The sequence below is a fragment of the Sander lucioperca genome, chromosome 12 (assembly GCF_008315115.2).
Source record: "Sander lucioperca isolate FBNREF2018 chromosome 12, SLUC_FBN_1.2, whole genome shotgun sequence".
NCBI lineage: Eukaryota > Metazoa > Chordata > Actinopteri > Perciformes > Percidae > Sander > Sander lucioperca.
The window spans coordinates 8,589,673-8,611,298 of record NC_050184.1 but is presented as its reverse complement, the minus strand read 5'-3'; the positions used below and the strand labels follow the sequence as shown (position 1 = coordinate 8,611,298).

General features: G+C 38.7%; 1 protein-coding gene and 1 long non-coding RNA gene across 6 annotated transcripts in view; one reads left to right on the top strand and one right to left on the bottom strand.

Annotated features, from left to right (window-relative positions):
* Positions 1 to 910: 910 nt before the first annotated feature.
* Positions 911 to 21,626, bottom strand: part of espn (espin) — a 47,025-nt gene continuing 26,309 nt past the window's right edge. For 2 of the 5 annotated variants that reach the window (XM_036008326.1, XM_031286643.2), the window contains exons 10-15: positions 20,910 to 20,945; positions 17,295 to 17,440; positions 16,581 to 16,955; positions 7,459 to 7,538; positions 5,733 to 5,744; positions 911 to 3,254 (exon numbers count right to left, since the gene is read on the bottom strand). In XM_036008326.1, coding sequence (XP_035864219.1) covers positions 3,107 to 3,254; positions 5,733 to 5,744; positions 7,459 to 7,538; positions 16,581 to 16,955; positions 17,295 to 17,440; positions 20,910 to 20,945 — 797 coding nt within the window. In that variant the 3' untranslated portion in view covers positions 911 to 3,106. Of the gene's footprint in view, positions 3,255 to 5,732; positions 5,754 to 7,458; positions 7,539 to 16,580; positions 16,956 to 17,294; positions 17,441 to 20,909; positions 20,946 to 21,626 lie in introns of all 5 variants that reach the window. The other 3 variants (XM_036008325.1, XM_031286642.2, XM_036008327.1) reach the window with 2 other exon arrangements.
* Positions 7,507 to 21,128, top strand: LOC118496476. The gene is made up of 3 exons (XR_004899058.1): positions 7,507 to 7,631; positions 8,709 to 8,816; positions 20,624 to 21,128. It is a non-coding gene; the product is annotated as an uncharacterized LOC118496476 (long non-coding RNA).

The following is a 21,626-nucleotide window of genomic DNA, read 5'->3' as shown; positions in this document are numbered from 1 at the left end:
TGGACCTTGCCATATAGTTATAATCATTTTGCAATACACGAATATAAAATGTTGTCCTTTTTTGATCTTCCGTCGAATTTCTACTGTTTCTTTCTTTCTGATGTTGTTATTTTTGTCTAGTGACATGCCTGATTGGCAAGAAATAGCTCGTTGGCGCCCTCTGGTGATCAATAGGGCCTCGTCACTGATTTATTTACGCTGCATGTAGAAAATTACATTACATGTCATTTAACTGAAGCTTTTATCCAAAGCGACTTACAATTACTATACTACAGGTTAAGTGTCTTGCTCAGGCACACATTGGTTAATGTATCGCACTGGGAATCGAACCTGGATCTGCCACCACCAAAGGCATGCCTCATATCCACTATGCCATCACCACCCAATACATGGTATCTGTCATTGAACATGTTTTGCAAGTTTTATTATAAGGATTCTTCGAAAACAGTAGGCCTAATCAGTAAATAAATGTAAAAGGAAATTGTACTCCCAAATGTAAAATAAAAACATGGAGTCTGGTTTATTTATTTTATTCATTTTTTTATTGCATATTACCATTTTTACCAAACGTTATTATTATTATAAGGATTTTGTCATTGGTGGTATTTTGGTTGTAATTACCTATATATTTTAAATCTACCCTACTTTTTTTTTCCAGCAGTATGTTCCTGATATTGGAGTTAAAACCCTGTATGTCAGTTTTCTCAAAGCGTAAACATCCCTCTATAACTCAGTCCAATACAGCAATACAAACAAAAGCCTAAAAAATGACTCCAGGTTAATAAACCTCAACAAAAACGGAACATTGTAAGGTAACATTTATTCAAGGGCTTTTTATTGTTGCACTAGTCTATTGGATTTTTATTGTACATGTGTTTCTGTTGGAGGCAACACAAGCACACTCTGAACATTGTTTGGTGATTAAAGATTTATTGTCTTCATTTTCAACAGTCTGAATAATTACACGAGTTAGCCAACATTCTATTCAAGCAAGGCTGAGACATGTAATGTAATGCAGTAATGGAAACAATGAAATGACAACAATCAGAGAGGGTCACTATATACACAGTTTAAATATATATTGAAAATCAAATGGCAATGACGTTTACATCATTTTCAATTTCAACATCATATGGCATCTGATGAAAGTTAATTAGAATATTTCCAAATGATTCCCCAACCAGGACCATGTCTTTCATGACGACATGCTGTGTACACTTGATACCCTACATCTGTAAAAATGTACATCCAACATAAATGTAGTAAACATAGAGAATATTTTTCATCATGTGGGAATACTTGTGTGCCATGCTCAGGTAGAGACATCCTGCATAATTGTGAGGTTCAGTTGCTCTTAAATGTCACATTTCAAATGTGTCTCCTCAGTTCTGCCAAACACATTCAACACAGCTTTCCCACATTTCCATATTTAGCCTCAAATTGATGAACCCATGCCCAACACATTTGTGAATCCTAGTAATGCTTGAAAATCTGGAACTGAAAGTAACTGTTTATAAATGCTGAATAAAATCAGCTGTATGATTATCAACCTGGCATTTGTGTCAGTTCTGTTGTGTATGCATATGCCTGAATGAGAACACCTGATGAGAACTATATAGTACATTGTAAGTCTTGTTCATCTTATTTATTTCTTTGGCCCAAAGAAGTATTGAGTATTGAAAACTGGACTTCACACTAGCGGCTGCAGATTATGCTGGCATGATCTAAGGAACAGTACATTTTTGATGTCATGGCTGTTTCTGGCAGACAGAGAGCACTCAGTATTCTGTAAGCAGATCTGCTCATCAAAGATTTATCCTCCAGGTTAGTGGGACGAAGGCCGGAACAGGACACAGGACAAACTGATGTCTTTTCTCTACTTTTGCAATATTCAGTGTGCAGATGAGACGTCTGGTGTAAGATCCTGATCTTTACATGTGCATGTTTTTAGTTGTTTAAAAAAAAAAAAGGGGCTGTTAGTCAATGTTAAAATGGAAACCTAGCAGGATTGTACTCACATGTATGTGTATTTGTTATTATTTTGTGTTTTACTAAAAATCAAGGGTCCTGGGGTCAAATGTGCTTAATAATTCATAACCTGCTCATACACATTATGCAACACATGCACGCAACATTTCACATTCATTATCACAATAGCTTAACATTTAGGTCACATATAGAAAAATGTAATTGGAGCATTGCAGCTGTTTCTCCATTGATTAGTAAAATTCAATTTGCACAGCTACATAATCTTTACATTGTTTAAAATATGATATACATCAATATTCCAAATCCACAGAGAAATGACAACACGCTTTTCTAAAGAAACAGATCAGTTTGAGCAGTGTTAGGATTACAACTCTGCCAGTAAAATGAAGCCATTTAGAAAAGTGCTTCTATGTGCTTGATACAAAACTGTCATGACTAAGTATATAACATGATAAATATGTGGTATTGTCTACATACAGAATGCATTAGCTGCTCAAAGGTTAATTAAGCCTTTGCTGAGTATGTCCATGCCATCTTCAGATGACACAACTGTCAGCTACTTTTCCATTCGTTACATAATGGTGAATGTGTCTAATGAAGGGAAAATAGACATGCAATGACAGGCTTTTTCCACATGGCAAAAATGCTTAGTATCCCCTTTCCATCTATCACAAATCTCTTTGTTTGAGTAAATCTTAAATAGCTTTTATTGATTTGCAGGAAAGCAAGTAGATGGATTCTACAGATAATCTTAATTTAAGTAAGGACACATGCATTTATAGCAAATGTCTTAAGCGAGGAGAATCAGTGCATGTCACAGCTATTGTTAGCACTAAAAGACCAAGAGTTTGTGTCCATGAGACTTTCAATGGGAGGTGGCGGGTCACGCCACCCAAGCTAAGCCTCAAAACCGGTGTGGACAGCAGCAACCACAGCATGGTCCTGTTTTTGAGGTCGAAAGGTGAGACAGGGTTTAGAGGAGACAGGCTCTTCCCCACTGTCCAGTGTACAGTGCTGAGTGGAGGATCAGGGATGGGGAGGTGTTCAGTGAAGGCCTTGGGGTGGGTGTGTGAGGGTGGGGAGTGCTGCGGGGCAGAGGATGTGGAGATGGCCCATTTCACTGTTTGGCTATATCCCCTTTCTTCAGAATGATCTGTCGCTGCCAGGGAGCCAGCTTGGTCTCGTCATAGCCCAGGGTCCGTAGTCGCTCCAGCTCTGTCTTCTCCTCCATCTCCTTGGCCTGTTTGGCCTGCTGCTCCACTTTTCTAGATGCATCCATGAAGAAAGGTGGGCAAAGGGCCAGAAACAAAATAGAAGTTAGAATTGTACAGGGAGCTTTTATAAGGTTTTCTTAAAAGGGAATTTGTTAAAAGACCTTCTAATAAAACAATCTCATATTAAATGGTTTATATAATACAACATAATATACACAAACACAGAAGGTTAGTTACAATATAGATACTGTTAGTACTGTAGTTTGATTCTCTAATGTGTCTCTTTTTAGTCATTAGTCTTTTCCTTTATTTTTACACTACATGGCCAAAAGTGTGTCAACATCAACGTCTCATCCAAAACTTTGGCCATTTGCTCCCCTATAGCCACAAGAGCATTAAGGTCAGTCACTGATGTTGAGTGACAAAGCCTGGCTTATAGTTAATGGTGGGGTTGAGGTCAGGGCCCCCTGCAGGCCAGTCCAGTTCTTCAAAACCACAAACTGAGAACTGGAAATATTATGACTCTTTTGGCCTGAGGGCATTGTCATGGTGAAGCAGGGGAATGGCTTTGACAAAAAATTTGAAGGACACAATTATCTTAAACTTTACATTAAGAATATTGGAACCAGAGGACATAGCTCTAACCATGAAAAAGTACACAATGTTTTGTGTACTTCTGGTGTGGTGGACCAGGATGTGCACATACTTTTGGCTGTGTATCCCTGCATTTATCTTAGACTTACTCTTCTTTCCGCACGCTTCGTTCCTCAGGTCAAAATCTCCTAATGGTCCCAAAAACCCACCTTAAAACTCGGGGAGACCGCTCCTTTCAGGCAGTTGCTCCCAAATTGTGGAATGCCCTGCCCCTGTCGCTGCGTGTGGCCGATTCTATTGTTTCTTTTACAAAACAGCTGAAGACACTCCTATTCAGACAAGCTTTCACTTGACTGAACTATCATTGTTTTTATGTTTGTATGATTGTAAATTGTTAAACTTGCTGCATGTAAAGCACTTTGTGACTCTGTCTGTGATAGGTGCTATATAAATAAAGTTTACTTACTTACTTACTTAGACCTATTTCATGGCAGACATTTCAATGAAAGCAACTAACAAATAGAAAAATAGAATAGAATACTAGAAAAGACTATTTTTCAAAAAGAAACAATAAAACAATAGACTATATTAGTAAGTTCCAGAGAAATTAAACGGCAAAACCATTAAACAGTAACAGTGAATTAGTTTCAGAAAATGTAAACAAAACCACCAGTACAGGTAGGCTACATGTTGACTTGTCATAACAGGAAAAGCAAATAAGAAACAATATTCAATAACGATGTTTAGGTTCCAAGTGTTCCAGTAAGCCACACCAGTGAACTTGCATGCACTATACCAGGACCCTGGAACGAACTCACATGATTGGAATGCATTATTTATTTTTTTGGATCAATTTTCCTGCTTAGACATAGACATAGGCTACCAAAACGAACTGAGGTCAGCAGGGCGAAGAAAAAACAATCAAGCAAAAAAAAAAAAAAAAAAAAATCGTTACGCCTACGTCACTCTGTTGATATCATTGGATTGGCTGCTCAGTCCACGTGGGAATAATCAAGAAACTAAACACCTGTTTGGAAACTTCAGCGGCTATTGAACCTGTGGCCACAACGCTGAACCTTGTGAAGTAATGTTAGCTAAAAAGTTTTGTAAAATATTGCTTTGGCTGGCTAACTGTCCTAATGTAGCTACTAAAAACACGGCAATGTTAGCTAAGCATTCGGTTTGTATCAGTAGCTTTTTTTTTAATATAGTCATATTTGCCATTACTTAGGCTACTTAGCAACAATGAGGAGTGTTTTAGGGCTCAAATTGACAGGTGAGTGTGGGTGGTCTTGTGGTGGACCTTTAGCTAAAGTTAGTTTATGGCGTTAGCATGAGCCCTGCGATTATGTCTTTTAGCTTATCTGTGACAACAGATATAACTGAGTTTGTCCTTATTCTTCTATGTATACTTCAGTGTAAGAAACCATGTCTGCTTCATTCCTTAGTAGGGCTAGCCAAACATGACAACAGTAAGGGACGTTAGCCGTTAACAGGGTTAAGTTTAAGTGGTTAACCCTTACAACAACAAAACATAACGTTACGTTTTATGACTAATATTAAGTTATATGTTACTGCCACACCGCTTTCTTAATGCTCTTTTTTCCATTTTAGTTTTTAAAACGGGCTTAGCTAGTTAGTGTTTGGCTTCTTCTTTAGAAGAAGGAAATAATTAGTAAACATAGGGCCAAGAGTGCCCCTGTGTCTGTTTTGATTAATCTTCAAAACCCTGTGTGATTTTAACTGTAATGCTCCCACCCCCATAGGACATAACGTGGCCATTGTTTGCCACTAGATGGAAGTCTTGATCTTAAAATTCATAGTGTCTAATGCAATTTTGAAATTCTGGAGACTTTTCTAGTCATTTTAACACATTTTACAAGAAATTCAATGTTATTTAAACATTACTATGTGGAACAAGTAAAGTGTTCTTACCTCTTTTGTTCCCTGTCACATCAGGAGGACATAAGCACAAGAAAAAAGGTGTAAATATCTCAACAGCAACAACAGTTTAAGCAAGTAGGATGTTATTAAAAGACTTGCCTATGACAAAATAAAAAAGCGAATATTACGTAATTAATGTTAAGTGGAGATGACTGGTTAGTCGATTATATAGTTATACAACAGATCAACAAAGGTTTAATACAACACTGTAGAGACAGATAAAGGCTGAAGCACAGAAATATATATATAAGGTTGTAACAACAAATTTGTCATCTTTTCTTCCAGACAGATACATATTAAAAACGAGATAAAAACAAGAAGACGTATTGTACATTCTGTCCTCATAATTCAACCATCTTGAGGCCAATCCAATACTGTAGACCAAACCTACATGCGGCAGTTAAAGCAACAGTTTTGATTAGATCTAACACTTAGCCCCTAGTGTACTCTAGATTTCAAAATAGACAGACACTGGCCACTTTACAGTAGGAAAACGTTCTGTGTACAAACAATCTGTGCCTCAGTAAACTGTTCAAACCACAGCTTCAGTAACTGCTTGAGTACTGTACAGCGAACACTGGTGCCAGATATGCTTGATCTAGCATCAGTAATACGACTTTGAGCCCTGCAGCGAATTAGCAAAACAGGATTTGTTAGAGGGAATATAATCACCGATAAGAGATGCCAGGAAAACTGCATCGACAGTTAAACCAACAGACAAGGCATAAAAATACTACTAATAGAATAGATCAGTTCAACAGTGTTAAGTAGAAGGGCCTCTCTCAGTGCAAAATCATAGAATCAAAACAGATCCAAATCAAAAGCATGCCATTCAAAACCGAATGCTCGTAGAGTTGAAAAACACTTTCTGTTGTGTCCATTCTAAAAAAAAAAACTTCGTATTTGAAAGACACAGCTTTCCAAACAATGGCCACAATGAGGTGCACTCGTTAATCAAAACAGTGCGTAAAACGTATACTTCCATCAAGATACTGTGCCATCTTACAACATATGCATCTCAAGATGCGTCTCAGGCATGTTAGGTTTACTTCAGCATAGTCTCGCTTTGCCAGACCATCCTCCACACGCTGTTGAGCTAGCTGTCCCAATTTACCATGAAGAGATCTGAGGAGCAGTTAACCATAGTCCTCATAAATCCACCGGAGTTTAAAATTCCAACACAAAGAAAGCGGAAGCAAAGGGACATTGGCGAAAAGAAATGCATCCGGCGGAATTTCCTGCTGCACCAGAGCAATCACAGAAGTGGAACGTTGAGGATATAGACTAGAGGCCATTCATCTGGATGTTGTTAAAGGAAATTCTGAGAAATGTAGGAAAGCACCAAATTACCCAGAGGTAGTCTCATTTGCCATACCATCCACACGATGCGGATCGGAGGAGGGTCTGGCTACTCCACACAGCATTTCAGGATGGGAGAAAAACGTGCTCTGGTTTATTGGCATTTCTTTAAACCAATCACAATCGTCATGGGCATCGTCATCGTCAAAAACAATTATATTACAAAGTATGGTCAATTTTGGCAAGAACTTCCTGTCCCTATTTCCAAGGTTATCTTGGTGAAGAGACACCCAAACACAAACATAATATGTGTGAACACAATGAGCACACTCTCCCCATACTGGCCCAGGATATGATAAATATGGTATGAGAAAAAATTAAAAGCAGATGTGCAGAGCAAAACAGCTTTGTTACCAACCTCTCATCGTCCATTTTCTTCTTCATCATGTCTCTCCTCCAGGCCGGCATCGATGCCAGGCGTGCAGCTTCCTCTTCAACCTGTGGAGGGACAGAGATAGGGGCCAATAGCAGTCAGTAGGGATTTTAACTAACAACAGCCTTCTATCCTGCTTTGCATGACCTCATCCTCAGGTGAAAAAACCACCCTCAGATATACTACGTCAAGTAAAATTTAAGTTGCCTTTCAAACAAGAATAATATAATGTATATTTGGTGAGGGTAAGGAATGAAAAACCGACCAAGGGTCTTTTATTATTTAAGGATCTAACTATGCTAAATACTTGACCAGCATCAGCTTCACATACATTGTCTCAGTAACTCTTCTCTACTTTACCACAGTTGCACCACACTATCATGAGCATGTGGCTAAAGATTGGATCAGTGTTCTGTACTGTCACAGGGTCAGTCATCTTCAGTCCTATCAATCTATGGGGACACATTCAAGCCCTTCAAGGTTCAAGATCCTTTATTAATCCCACAACGGGGAAATTCCCATTAATCACATCCACCTAACGTCATGCTGCCAGTTAGGTCTGGGTGATACAGCTAATATTATTAGAACAAAATGTATTCAAATCACATTAAACACAATTTAATTGATGTTCAATGCAATAAATGGTTGCATACAAAGTCATTAAACACTCATTTTAGTTTTTAAATACTTACATCAATCCGTGTTGCAGTTTTTTGGCATTTCCAGGGTCTTACTCAGCAAAGTTATTAACTCAAACCTGCTTACTGAAAGCTGGAGTTAGCTGGAGTTTGTAGGTGGGTGTAGTACTTTGAAAACCAAAATGAAATTAATCAAAGGTTTTATTGATGTGTTTCATGCCTGCAGTGTCACATAAAGCCTCGAAATGCTGGAGAGGGCAGGGAAACACTTCACAAATAAAAACTAATGAAACGTTAGTCCAACCTATTAGTCCAATATACACATTCTCATATGTCACATTTTTGACAAATGGCCTTAATGGAAGAGTGCATATAGAGCATATAGCGTACTGTGTAAACTGATGTATGCACTTACAACAGAAAATAGAACACACACACACACACACACACACACACACACACACACACACACACTAGCTACACTTCTCTTGTTTTTTTAGAATACAATAAAGTCTTTTAAATGGACAGGACATTGTTTTACAGGACATTGTCAGTGACAGCACACAAACGGTAACTGGATCCTTTTCTCTCTTTCAGGCTGTAATCGGAGGTGAAGAAAAACAGGGCAGCCATCTTGGATTTCTCATCTTCGCCTGACAAGATCCTCTGACTAAAGCATTTCACTTGCCCTGGAAAACATTCCAGGTAAGATTATCTACACAGTAAATGTTTAATGATTCCCCTGGGAATAACCGAGCAAGAAAAAAAAAAGAAAAAACAATAGCTGCTGGATATGCTAAGAAGTGCTGATTAGCCGTGCTGCTTTGCACTGGTCATTTACATGGTCAAATGTGGGTTGCATTGCTACTGGAATAAGAATACTGCTTGCTGCTCATCCACAAGTCACAGATGTACTTGAGTTTGGTACTTTAAAACAGTTCATAAAAGCCAGCTAAAAGTTTGTGATTTTCACCAAAAGGGTTCATTTAGCCCTGTCATATCCCCTGAATACAGCTTGTTAGTCTTACATTATATAGCCACAGTCTACATGTAACTTGCGAACAGTACCATTGCTAATGATTGGTAACTGGCAACAATGATTGTTTCAGGTGACTGAAGTAGAAACTTCTCCCTGACATTGTAAACAAAGTATTTTGAAAGTGACTGGATTACAACTGTAACAACTTGTAGACGCGTATGAATTGCACCTGGTTTTACACCGTGTTGCGTATTTTAGGATTTGGAGCATTCAATCAGCTGATTACACCATTCAATACCATCTATGTTATATGAACAGTAGGTAAGGAACTTAAACAAATAGTTAACGTATGTAGTATTGCAGTGTTGAGTGAGTGCATCCATACAAACCAACTTGTAGTTTATCAGTGACTTCTTGTACATCTTAGCTCAACAATGTTACATGTATGCACTGCCCATTTAACTCACATTAAATCACTCACATTAACATTAATAACATCAATAATCATATCCTCTGTCCTGACAACTGTCTTTGAGAGTTAACTAGAGCACTGAATGGAGCCCAGATGAACATGGAGAGTACATGCAGACTTCACACAGGAATTCAACCGCTCCTGTTAGAAGTAAAGTTCTGCTACCCAGCCTATACCCAATGGAACTCAGAAAGGTATTAGTTTGGGGCAGGTTCATGTGAGCCAGAGAGTGTAGCCAATATATTGCATTAGCCTGGCAAGCACCCATTACAATCAATAATAGATGCAATATAAATTGTCAACAGGCAAGCTTCTCAAAATTCCTAATGTTTCAGGTAAAACTTGTATGACTTGTGATTGTGCCTGTACACCGTTCTGGATTATTCTGAATTGTTGTGTTCCTCTGAGTGGGAAATTCTGAATTCACATTTATAAACCACATTAATCTGGCTAATAGTAAAAGACAAGTTGACTATGATATCTACTTAAAGGTAAGGCAAATGCTTTATTATTTTAATATTAGAGAAATCATTAGCTGGTTGGTGGCAATTTGTGTATGGTTATTGCTGCTAAAGATGGTAAAGGAATAGCTTATTGAATACCTGTATTTTGTGCTAGTGGGTCGCAGTGGGTCATGAATTTGGCAGTGCGAGTCAGATTGAGTTTTGATGCGGATACAGGCTAGAATGGGGTGTCTATTTCTTGCCTGACCTGACCTCTACTTGAATCAACTATAAAAAGTTACACAACCTGTTAGTTTTGTACTACATAGTTTTATGTTTAGTAAAATCTTTTCTGTTTTCCCGATGTAATACATAAACCTCTATATAGTCTGGATACATTCTGTGGAAGTGGGCCTTACATTAAAACAAACCTATATTAGGGCTGTCACAAACAACGAGAGGTAGCAGCCATGGGTGTGGTGTACGCTCTGAAGAACCCTGCACAGCACAAATAATCACAAGAGGCAATAAGAGGCTCTTTTAAGAGCCACACACATACACTTAATCTAAAGAGAGACTTTCCATTCTGAGTAACATACTTTATTACTTACAGTTTTAACTAAATCAATGATCATTAAAAAGCAGCTCAAGGCCCGAAAAAAAGAAACAAACAAACCACCTTGAGCAGAAATGGGATAAATGCTTTTAAATGGCAAATTCAGTTTAAAAGCCCTTTCAGGGCAAGACTTGCATGTACTGTCGATGTGAATTGAGTTACCACAGGAGTATATGAAGTGTCAAATACCACTTAAAAGTGGTATTTTGATAAATTAATATATCTATATACATATAGAACAGATAGAAAATGTGCGATTCATTTGCGATTAATCGCGAGTTAACAATGAACAATCATGTTTTTAAGTTTACCAGCTGACTGCCTTCCCTTTTGGGCTGTGAGTTGATCGAGATTCTTTGTAACCTCCTTATGGTTCCTATAAGCCATGGATAGCATGACAGCGGGTGGTGCTGCTAAGAGGGTTATTTGAAGGTAATCTTGATGCTGCAGAAGGGACTCTATGAGAATAGTGTGGTTCTTTGCTGCTACATGCATCGCAGCGGAGGATTGCACATTTGAGAGTTTGGTGTTAGACAAAGACAGTGGTTCTTTCATTGGTACGTTTATCAGTGTGATTATTTAAAATGTATTAATTTGGCCTGATTTCTATTCAAATATTTGAAATGTTCTGTTGGCCATGTGTATCAGTTGAGTAACCCCAACAGTTAAAGTAGAATGTTTTAAAAAAGAACTACTGAAATCATGTAATCACAAAAATGTCAAACTTTATTTCTAACAGCAATGTAGAAACCATATAATAAAGGAACATGCATTTCATTTATAGAAAGTTTGAAAAATATTTCAGATCCACTCAAATTATAAATAGATTAACAAAAAGACGGAACTGACTTCATGGAACTTCAATTCCTCAATTTTATGTTTCATTTAGATGATAATAGCTTTGTCATTTGAATACTTTCATTTGCTGGTAGAAATTAGCAATTTTTGAGTTCTGAATTACTAATGAAAAATCTCTAATCTGCCTCTCCAGGCATTTACCATACCTGTTAATCTATGTAATCTACTGTATACTGAAGGCACACATTTTATGAACAACAGCATGAGGTCACAGACTTAAATAAGGGCCATTTGTACAAGCAAGCTTAAACTCTTGCAAACCCACTGGAGACCTTGTTTGTTTGCCTTTGATTTCAAATAACAAAAACCCCTAAAAATGATTGTAATGTTTTTTTTTCCTCACTGGGTCAAGCATGAATGGAATTTTATTTTTAGTGGCCTTAGTCTAACCATATACCCTTTGGAGTTTGATTTTGAAGTGACTCCCTTGTCTTTCATACATTGTGAATCACTGAGTATTCAATATAAACAAAGTGTGCAGAGTTTTACCAGTTATGTCCATTACAAAGATGACCTGAACACACTACATGACTTTTATGGCAAATCTTTTCCTTTAAAAACTTTCCTAGAAGCGTGCCATGGCAATCAATCATACTAGAATAAAAAAGGTCTTGGTTCAACACAATTCAAAATTAAGTGGTTTTAGCAAATTTGTGTGTCTGACATCACAGGCTTTATTTTCATCCACTTCAGCATATGCAAATGGTAAAGTCAGTACAGCTAAGTGGATGCTCTTTGCTGCAGTTAAGTCCCTTATGTGACATGGCCTAAAAGCTATCACACCAGATTAGTTTCTTTTCTCAGCATACTCCACTTTGCAGGCTAGTTTCCCTGATCCTGCTCTTTATGCATTTCCTCGCTGGTTGTACAGGTAAACTGGACTTTTAGTGGACCCTTAGTCCACATAGTTGTTAGATATCAAAAAGCTCAGCTTCCTTCTCTTTCCAAAAAGCAAAGCTTCGGTCAATGTATCTGATGATCTCCTCATTGCTAAACTCTTTTAGCTCATAGATAACTTTAATTGAGTCGTCATTATTTTCATCTCTGGCTGAAGGTTTATCAACATGAGGTTCCTCTATGATTTTAACAGAAACAAGTGGAACATCTTTTACTAGATCTGGTCCTGAGCTTTCTGTTGTGTCCTGCAGAGTCTCAGCTTTTGCTTCAATGTGTTGTACAGTTTCTGTTGTCAAGCTCTGCATATGGTCCTGCTCTGAACCTATCCCATTAGAAACAACTGACTCATTTGATGTCGTCTGCACACTAGTTTTTACGTCCCCTTGAGTATTTTCCTCCAATACGTTCTTCAGGGTTCCCTGCTCCACGCACTGGCAATTGTCAGATATGGCATCCTGGGATGCAGCAGGTGATGATGATGGAGAAACATTTGATTGTGAGGCTGGTGGAGAAGGTTGTGGTGATGGTGCAGGTGGAGCAGACTGCACATTTGGAGGTGGCGGTACAGGATGGGTAGGTGGTGGAGGAGGTGGAGGATGCGGAGGTGGGGGCGGGAGTGACTCCTGCAAAATGGACATGTCAGGAGACATGCAATATAAAGAAGCTGTCATCACACCTCCTCCATCATTTGAATCTCCAAAATATTTGAGTTTTATGTCTTCAAAACCATCCACCCAGTCTCGCTTCCCTCTCTCAATTTCCTCCATCACCTCCTTGTGAAACTGCCTTATGATCTCCCATTTATGGCTGCCAAGACGGTCAAACATCTCGTAGCATAAGAGGTGGCGGAATTTGCGCTCACTGCGAGACATGTTCATTTCTAGCAACTGGAAGTATCCAAGCATAAAGAGGTCAAGGGTTAGGCTTTCGTAGCTCACAGGAGACCCATTGATGTGTGGCAAGAAGTGCTCTGGCCAGTAGATCATCTGGGCACGACTCAGCCTGCGGATCTGGCGTGTGGGCATTTGACTCATGATTGTCCTCCAGTGGCCAATCAGATTCCCTACTACATGCTTTGACTTCATGAAAAGGAAGAGTTTGTTGTCTTCACTCTGCATCTCCCCACCAATCTGTGCACTAAATTGGTTGTAGTCCTCCCAGCCCACATCTAAATGATCTTCTCTCCTGCCAGTATGTTTAGACCGATAAGATTCAGAGATAGTGTACTTTCGCCAGTGTTCAAGGAACAGGAAGACAATTCTTTCTTTCCTCATTTCAATGCATTCCTGGACGTAGCTGAGATCTGTCTGAACCTCCAAGCTTCTTGTTAGTTGATCATTATTTAAAATGGGGTCTACAGAAAAAACCTGATTGAACTGTTCAATGTTAGTTGGAACCATCAGCTCAGAGGGCGCATACGTGTGAGGAGCATGAGATGCGATTATAATTGGCTCTTCAACAAGTGGTGAGGCTGATTTTTCCATTGAAGGTAAATCTCCATTGATATTGGACTGAAGGACCTCAGCAGAGGAACAAGGGACATCATCCTCACAGATTGTCTCTGGACGATAACTAGACTCACTTACCACAGGGAGTGACCTCTTGCGTTTGTACACCCTATTTGCATTGTTATCTGCAGACTGCTGATTCTGAATTTCATAATTGGCCTTGAGGTTCTTTACTGAAACTCCACACTGCTTTATCTCTTTCTCCACATCTTCTCTTGTTGAGAAGGACTGAGATCGTCCAATGAAGCCAGTGCCAACAGATTCTTCTGGTTCAGACTGACCTGTGCTTACATTCCTTTCCTCTAGTTGAGAATATCCAGGGCATATTAGATCCAAGATGTCAATCTCTTTCCCCCCCAGGGTGGCAAGAAGAATGGCCATACTCTTGAGCAGGGTAGAAATTTTGCTGCACCAGGCTGGAAGATCTTCAGCTTGGCCATGTACCTGCTTTGGATTGACTGAGAAGTGCCCTTGATTGAGGGCAGCAGAAACTGGTAGGAGTTGGTGAAGCTCCTGCTCTAGTTTTTCCAGCTCCTTCTCGACTTCTGATACCTTGTGCATGACCTGCAGGTTCTCAATTTGCTTCTCAATACGGTTTAGGTCATCCTCTGTCATCAGTTCCCCAAATGGGCCCAAAATGGCATTGTGGATGTGGGAGTAGTGCCATTCCTGAGGCTGGTAGTGTCCGCTTGCCGCAAACTAAATCAGAGGTCAAAGGAGACCAAAAGACAAGGAAAAAAAGGAAAAGGGGGGGGGGGTTCCCTTCAGCTCGACGTTCCTGGTGTGAACACACACTTCAGTGCAAATCCATCTTGACACACAGGATTTACATGGATTTAGTGGTGCAATGGCACTGCCTCAATACAAGCACATGGCTTTCTACTTTTATTTTGAGTAAAAGAGAACAGAGACAGATTTGTCTTTTTTGAACTATATATGAACTATATATATATATGAACTATATATATATATTTGTGTTAGAGGTTTACACCATTTCTACATTTGTTCTTTTTAGGCACTTGACTGCATATCTTTTACATCTATCAATCCCTCTTTCTTTCACCCATTTTCAGGAGTTAGGTGTTTTATGTTCTTGGAAAGTTTAAAACGTAACTACACAACTGCTGAATATTCTGCTTTTACTGCCATCCAAAGTTTTTCATCTGTCGGCAACCAAAATATGATGTAATACTGCACTATAATTCTATGTTACATCACTGTTGGGTTCTGGCACCAGTGCAACAGTCCACACCCAACAGTGATAGGAAACCACACTGGACGTGGTTCAAGGTGCAGCAGAGTTGAAACTGTCAACCCAAAGAGGTCAGTGCAACAAAGATTTTTCTGATTAAGAGACTTGGTATAGAGTTACTCTTTAACGTATCATGATCTTCCTCCAAAAACAAAACAAACAAAAACCACAGTATTTTGTATTTTTGTTATTATTACTGGTTGACCTGTAGTGTGAATAGGCTCGGCATCACACCACTGAATCAGCATGTAACAACTTGAAGCCGCAAAACTCCATCACCAAACACCAGCCCACACTGAGAATCCATTAGTCAAGTGTGTTAATGTTGTGATGGGAATTGTAGCCAAGTATTCAAGTCACGGCACCCCAAAGAGTATCATTCTATTAATAAAGACTGTAAATGAAAAAAGAAACATGCAGAGAGATGAATAAAGAAACAAACAATTATTTAAAAGTTAAATTAGTGAGCACATGGTTGTCTACATTTAAAACTAGTTAGGTCCAATGCTGTTTTATGCAATTACTAATAAGTTATCTTTCAATGTGTTATTTACAGGGAAAAACATATCACTAAAATACTTTATGTTCAGCTTAGTTTATTACTTTTAGGCCCAGCAGCCAGTTAGACATTCTAGTGATGTCCCTGCATCTCAACAAATAAACAAAATACTACATTTCACCATCACTAAAGGACATTAGAGACATATTTCTATCTGCTGGATAAGTGTATAAGATTGCAATCCTTGATTAAAATATATTATTAACCAGTCAAATTTAATCAATTCATCAATCACATATTGCATAGAGTCCTAACAAGTGTTACAATTGCTACAGTATGAATTACTAATTAATACCTTGACTAAATACACATAATATTAACACACTGCAGCGACTATTAGATTAGTATTACTATTAGATGTAATTTGATTCTAAAGCTAAATAATCAACTATTTGTGAAACAAGTTCGGTTCACCCATGTGAATCACTTTGGCCATATTATGTGGTCTGAAGTATAAGTAAATTATGAAGTATAAGGCAGGTGACAGCAATTAAACTGCAAAAAGGCTCAAAGTGATCAAGTCCCTTACTGCAGCTCATTTGACAATACGCTCCCCTTCAGCTATCAAGAAGGTATAGACGCTAAATAAACTTGTAGTCTTGATTCCCATTGGATGTTTCACCTTCACGACAAGTCAAAAAGACAGCAAACTTATGTCATGCACGAATACTAAAATCACATTCATACAACCTTATTGTTCAAAAACACAAAAATCCACACTCAAATCCAAGCACCAGCTATCCCCTTTGTGTCGTTAAATATTTCAAACTGAAGCCATATGTAATCAAGGTTACAGAGCAATTTAAATTTACTGGACCACAAATGGGATAGCTAAGACACAATAACACTTCTAGATCTTTCTAAAGCTTTGCAACATTAGCTTACCTTGCGCTTGTGCTCCTCCTCCTCTTGCATCTTGACCTGAAGCTTTCGCACCATCACCTGCCTCTTCCATTCAGGGATCGCTTTTCCCTGTTCGTCATGAGTGGGCACTAGCGCCTCCGCATCTGCAAGGCTCATCTTCCGCCCTGACTCTGCTCCTGCCGTGCCGGCTCCGTTCCCATTGATCACAGAGTTGGAGGACAGTTTCTCGTAGCTCAAAGAGGTTGACATGGTCCTGGCAGATCCGGAGCCCGTGGGACTGGGGCTGGGACTAGGGGTAATGGGTGGAGAGGTGACAGACGTATTGGATGGTGGAGGGGATGACGGCTTGGCTGGTGGGCTAGATGTGCGGGTCTCTGGTGGAGATGCTGTGTTTTCCTAGATAAAAATAAAGACACCAATGGACAGGAGAACATGGGGTGTGAAAAACTGGTAACCATTGGATTTTTTTAAACCTGTAACCACAAAATCATAAGAAACATACAGCTAGAAAGCTGTATTAGGCATTTTTGTGTAAAGTTAATGTGTCACATGATGCACGTCGCTTACGTTAATGGGTTTGGATAATTTTGCGGATTCATTTAAGTCAGTGTGTCTTTACATTTACTGGGACTTGATTAAGAATAAAGCCAGAGTGACTGCAATCGCTGTGGCTGAATTTCTAAAATGACCAATTCTGCATTTGTAGTCAGTAGTGGTGGAAGGCTGTGGACCTACATTGTTGCCTGTGGGTCCGCTGCTGGAAAAGACAGTGGTGTAGCCTTTACTTTGAGGTGTTGGCTTGAGGCTCTTTCCTGCTTTGATCTCTGCCAGCAGCTCCGAGTTGTCGCCAGTGGGGGACATCATGTTGAAAGATTTTGTGCCTGCAGACAAAAGGATGGATCAGAAAAGTGAAACCAGGTAGTAAAGACAGAATAGATGGAGAGAGAAATGGAGAGAGTGAGAGAGAGAGACACTGAAGAAGAGGGAGGGAGAGAAGGGTTGGGTGGCATTTCAGTGTTAAATATTTCATCCGATCAGGCAGGTAACAATGCTGACTTGGAGCATGTTGCACAGTGTTGGGAGGCCATTATGCTGTACTGAGCCACTGTCTCTCAAGGATAAGCTAAATACGTTTCTTTTTTAGATGTGTTTACTTCGATTAGCATTTGCCTTTTAAATCTCTTGGGGTTGAGGGTTTTCTTAAGACATGTCTTTCTGAAACACAATTTGGATTATTGAATTTTCTTTCCAGCTACCAAACTCCAGTGAATACATTTCAAAGACATTTCAAATTAACCAATAAAAATACAGCACAAAGGCAACTGTTGCAGTGAGCTGGGATTAGATGGGTAGGAGCAATTCAAAATTATTTCACTACAGTGAACCAAAAGAGAGGGGGCACACAATCTCTGTCACCTGACCCATACACAGCTAAGCTACTGCTGAACCTTTAACTTTTTAAAAAGTAGGTCTATGGTAAAATGCATGCATTCAGCTTCCATGGACCCTAATCTGCTTATATGGGGAACAATGCAACAAATTCAGACAGACTTCAAATATGACCTCTGTTGGGAATGCAATTACAATTCTTTAAGGACAGACGAAATGGAAGAAAGTCAAGGCAACGTTAAAGTAGCTTACATGTGAGGCCACATTTAGTTTTTCAAAACATCTATATTTCAAAGCTGTAAAATTAACATGATTAACCAAATACAAATATATTTGAGAGGAAAAATAACATGGTAGCTATTTAATTGTATCTACGCAACAAATGTTTAAGATGTGGCTGGAAACGCTCAATTGTGATAATGGAATGTACAACTATTATAGCAGCTAAACATAATTATTTTAAAACATTTACATTTCACATAAGTTGGCCCAAACACACTAAGAGCCAACATCTACCTCACCTGTTTTAGTGAATGTAAACTTCCAATAAATAGAATATCCTTAGTCCCTCATTGATCACTCATTTTCTACTTGGGGAATAAAAAAAAAAAGTCCTTCCGTAAAAATGTTCCCTGTTGAGGCGACCACAATGGTCTAGCTGGACACAGCCTCGCTAGCCTGACACCCTCCTCACTCTCCCTTGCTCTCCCTCTCTCTGTCTCTCTCACTTTGGGAGGAGAGAGCAGCTTTCTATTAAAGACCCATCATCACAGTTGGGGGAAATCTAAAGGAATCACCAGTAACTGGAAGTGACAGCGAGCCATTGGCAAGCCGGCCAGGAATTAACATGCACACATGGACGCACGCACACACAGTCACCCTTCAATCCCCAGCTTGTTAGTCTACCCTACCAGACCAATCCTTACTGCAGCAAACCTGACACACAATTAAATCATACACGCATTCTTGACATGCATACGGTCTCACCTCACATTTACTAGAAAAAAGAAAAGTAAGAGACTGGTGACCGACACCCCCGACTCTTATACAATGTGCAGTTACACACTCTAACTGTGGCCTGTAAAACATTTCTGATTAAAAGGAAATGGCTACTGAACCCTGACACACTTTAACAACAACATGTGACAGCTCTTTAGGGTTAGTTTACTGTCGCAGATATATTGTTCAATAGATCTTCATTGCCAGGTGCAATGAACGCTACCAAACTTTTCTAAAAATATTCTTATTTAAAATGTAACTGTATCAGTAAAAAAAGATTTCTAATTTTGGCAATATATGCAGCCTACCTTCATTCATTTCCCTTCACAAATCTTCATTGCAGAGCTCCAGAAATGCTTGATTTTCCACAATCAGATGTGTAAAAGGCAAAAAATTACACTGGGCTGAAGTTGTGGTACTTCTATTTGAATACATTGTAGTATTTGTGCGTCAAAGGTTGTGTGTATGTGTTAGCTAAATTCTGTTTAGGCTCGGGGGTGTGGACTTGGCAGGTCTGCCAGGGTGAATGTAAAGGAGGGTGGAGCTGTGACAGGTAGGGAACATTTGACAAATATCCCTCATGATAGACATCACAGCACAAAAGATTTTCTAATCTGGGTTAGAAATTTTAAGTCAAGCTGATGCATCTGTTAATAGTTGTGCTGTCACAAAGCACTTCAGATAAAGATGGGTCCTGTAATGTAAAAAGTAAAATCCTCTCCGTCCTGTTAATCAATAGAAAACAATAAGAAACTTCTAAAAGGTCTACAGCCACCTGGTTTGTTGCCATGGTCACAATGAGCATCTGAGCTGTAAATTCATCTTGAGCTCTCAGATGTGTTGGTGGCTTTTCATTTTATGACCACCTTACTGCCTGTTTATTACCTGATTTAAGACTGTAGAACAAATCACATTATGAAGAGGCACACACTGCTCCTTAGCACTTCAGATAAAGATGTGTCCTGTACAATATAAAAAGTATAATCCTCTTCCCTGTGTTGATCAATAGGAAACAATAGATAATGTCTATCTCATTGCTGCAGCAGCATTTTCAATCCACTACCTGGTTTGTTGCCGTCGTCACAATGACCATTTAAGTTGTAAATTCATCTTAAGCCCTAAGATGTGTTGGTGGAGTTTAATTTTATGGCCACCTAACTGCCTGTTTATTACCTGATTTAACACTAAAGCACAAATCATGCCATTAGTAAGCACACACTGCCCTTTAGCTGTAAGTATTTTATTGGTATCCTACCATTAGGCAGCAGGTGGAGCATAATTAGTAAGAAAATTGGATATTTTATGAACTAAACGTTAAGATGCCTAAATGGAGCAATTAGTAGTTAGTAGTTATGGGAAAAATAGTTTGGTATAATTAGTATTCCTTCTTTATAAAATGCTGTACATTCTCAAAAATCAATACATACAAAAGTATCGATTTTGATTTATTGTATTGAAATGAGAATAATATTGTCGAGAATAAAAAGCTTAATTGCTTACTTTAAATTAACTCATTTAGTGATGGTCCCCTGGAAAGATGGTCATTTTTTAATGTTGTAAAAAATGTAAGAAAAAAACAGGTCAGCCACTGTTTTGAGAAATCAGATGGGTTGTTGATACATTCTGATCCTTACTTTGTTACCAGGTAATGTTTTTCTTTTTCCTGTCGTCTATAGGGTGACACAATTGGTGACACAGGTGTTCTTTTGTCTGTCTGACCATGGTGGATCTCAGCCTGTCTACTTCTTCTATTTATTCTGAACAAAGGGCTTTAAGTAAATTAAAATATACAATTTCCTTTATAATCGATGTGATGTCTTTTTTTCTTTCTAAAAAAGATCTTTTCTTTTTTTATGATTAGAAGGAAAGTGCAAAGGCCTATTGTGCACCCCAAATTGGATTTGTGTACGATGAGTAAACTGATTTAGTTGAAAGACTCTCTGGTTTGCAGTCTGTACTTACTCTTCATCAGTCTTTGAGAGGAAGACATATCCCCACCTTGACAGAGCAGCAGTGAGGACAGACCATGGCAGGCAAAAACAGAGGAAAACAAACAAAAACAGAGGAAACAGGTGGAGATGGAGCCGATGAAAGAAAGAACATGTAAACAGAAATGTACATTAAGTGGTTAATTGGGGAAAAACATGAACTTCAACAGCATTAGTATATCCATTTTTTTTGACAAATAATTGTTACTTTGGAATGTTTTTCCTCATCTTCTCTAAGGTTCAAGCATTGAAAGTGCTTAACAGGCTGGGCAAAATCATGTGGATTTCTTCGCTATGATAGTGTGTTGTGTTTAATTTGCTTCAAAGTGTGTTATTTGTTATATAGTTTATTACTTAATTGTGTCTTGTGGTTTATTACTAATTAGATCTTTCTGAGACATTCTTACTATTACCATTTTCTGAGAAATAGGTATATGATCTGAAACAGATAGATAGATACTTCATTCATTTCCTTGGGGAAATTTTAGTTAAACTTTGACAGGGAGCCCACATTTTATTAGGCCTAATTAAATTCAACAACACCTCAATTTTCAAAGCTTGTTAGGTGAAATTCTAGGACTTGTGTATTTTGGAGAAAGACATTGGACTTTTTTTTTTCCAATCCCAACATTTTTTAGAGACTCATAGACAGATCAACGTGTACACTGTCAGACTGCTGCATCCAGGGCAG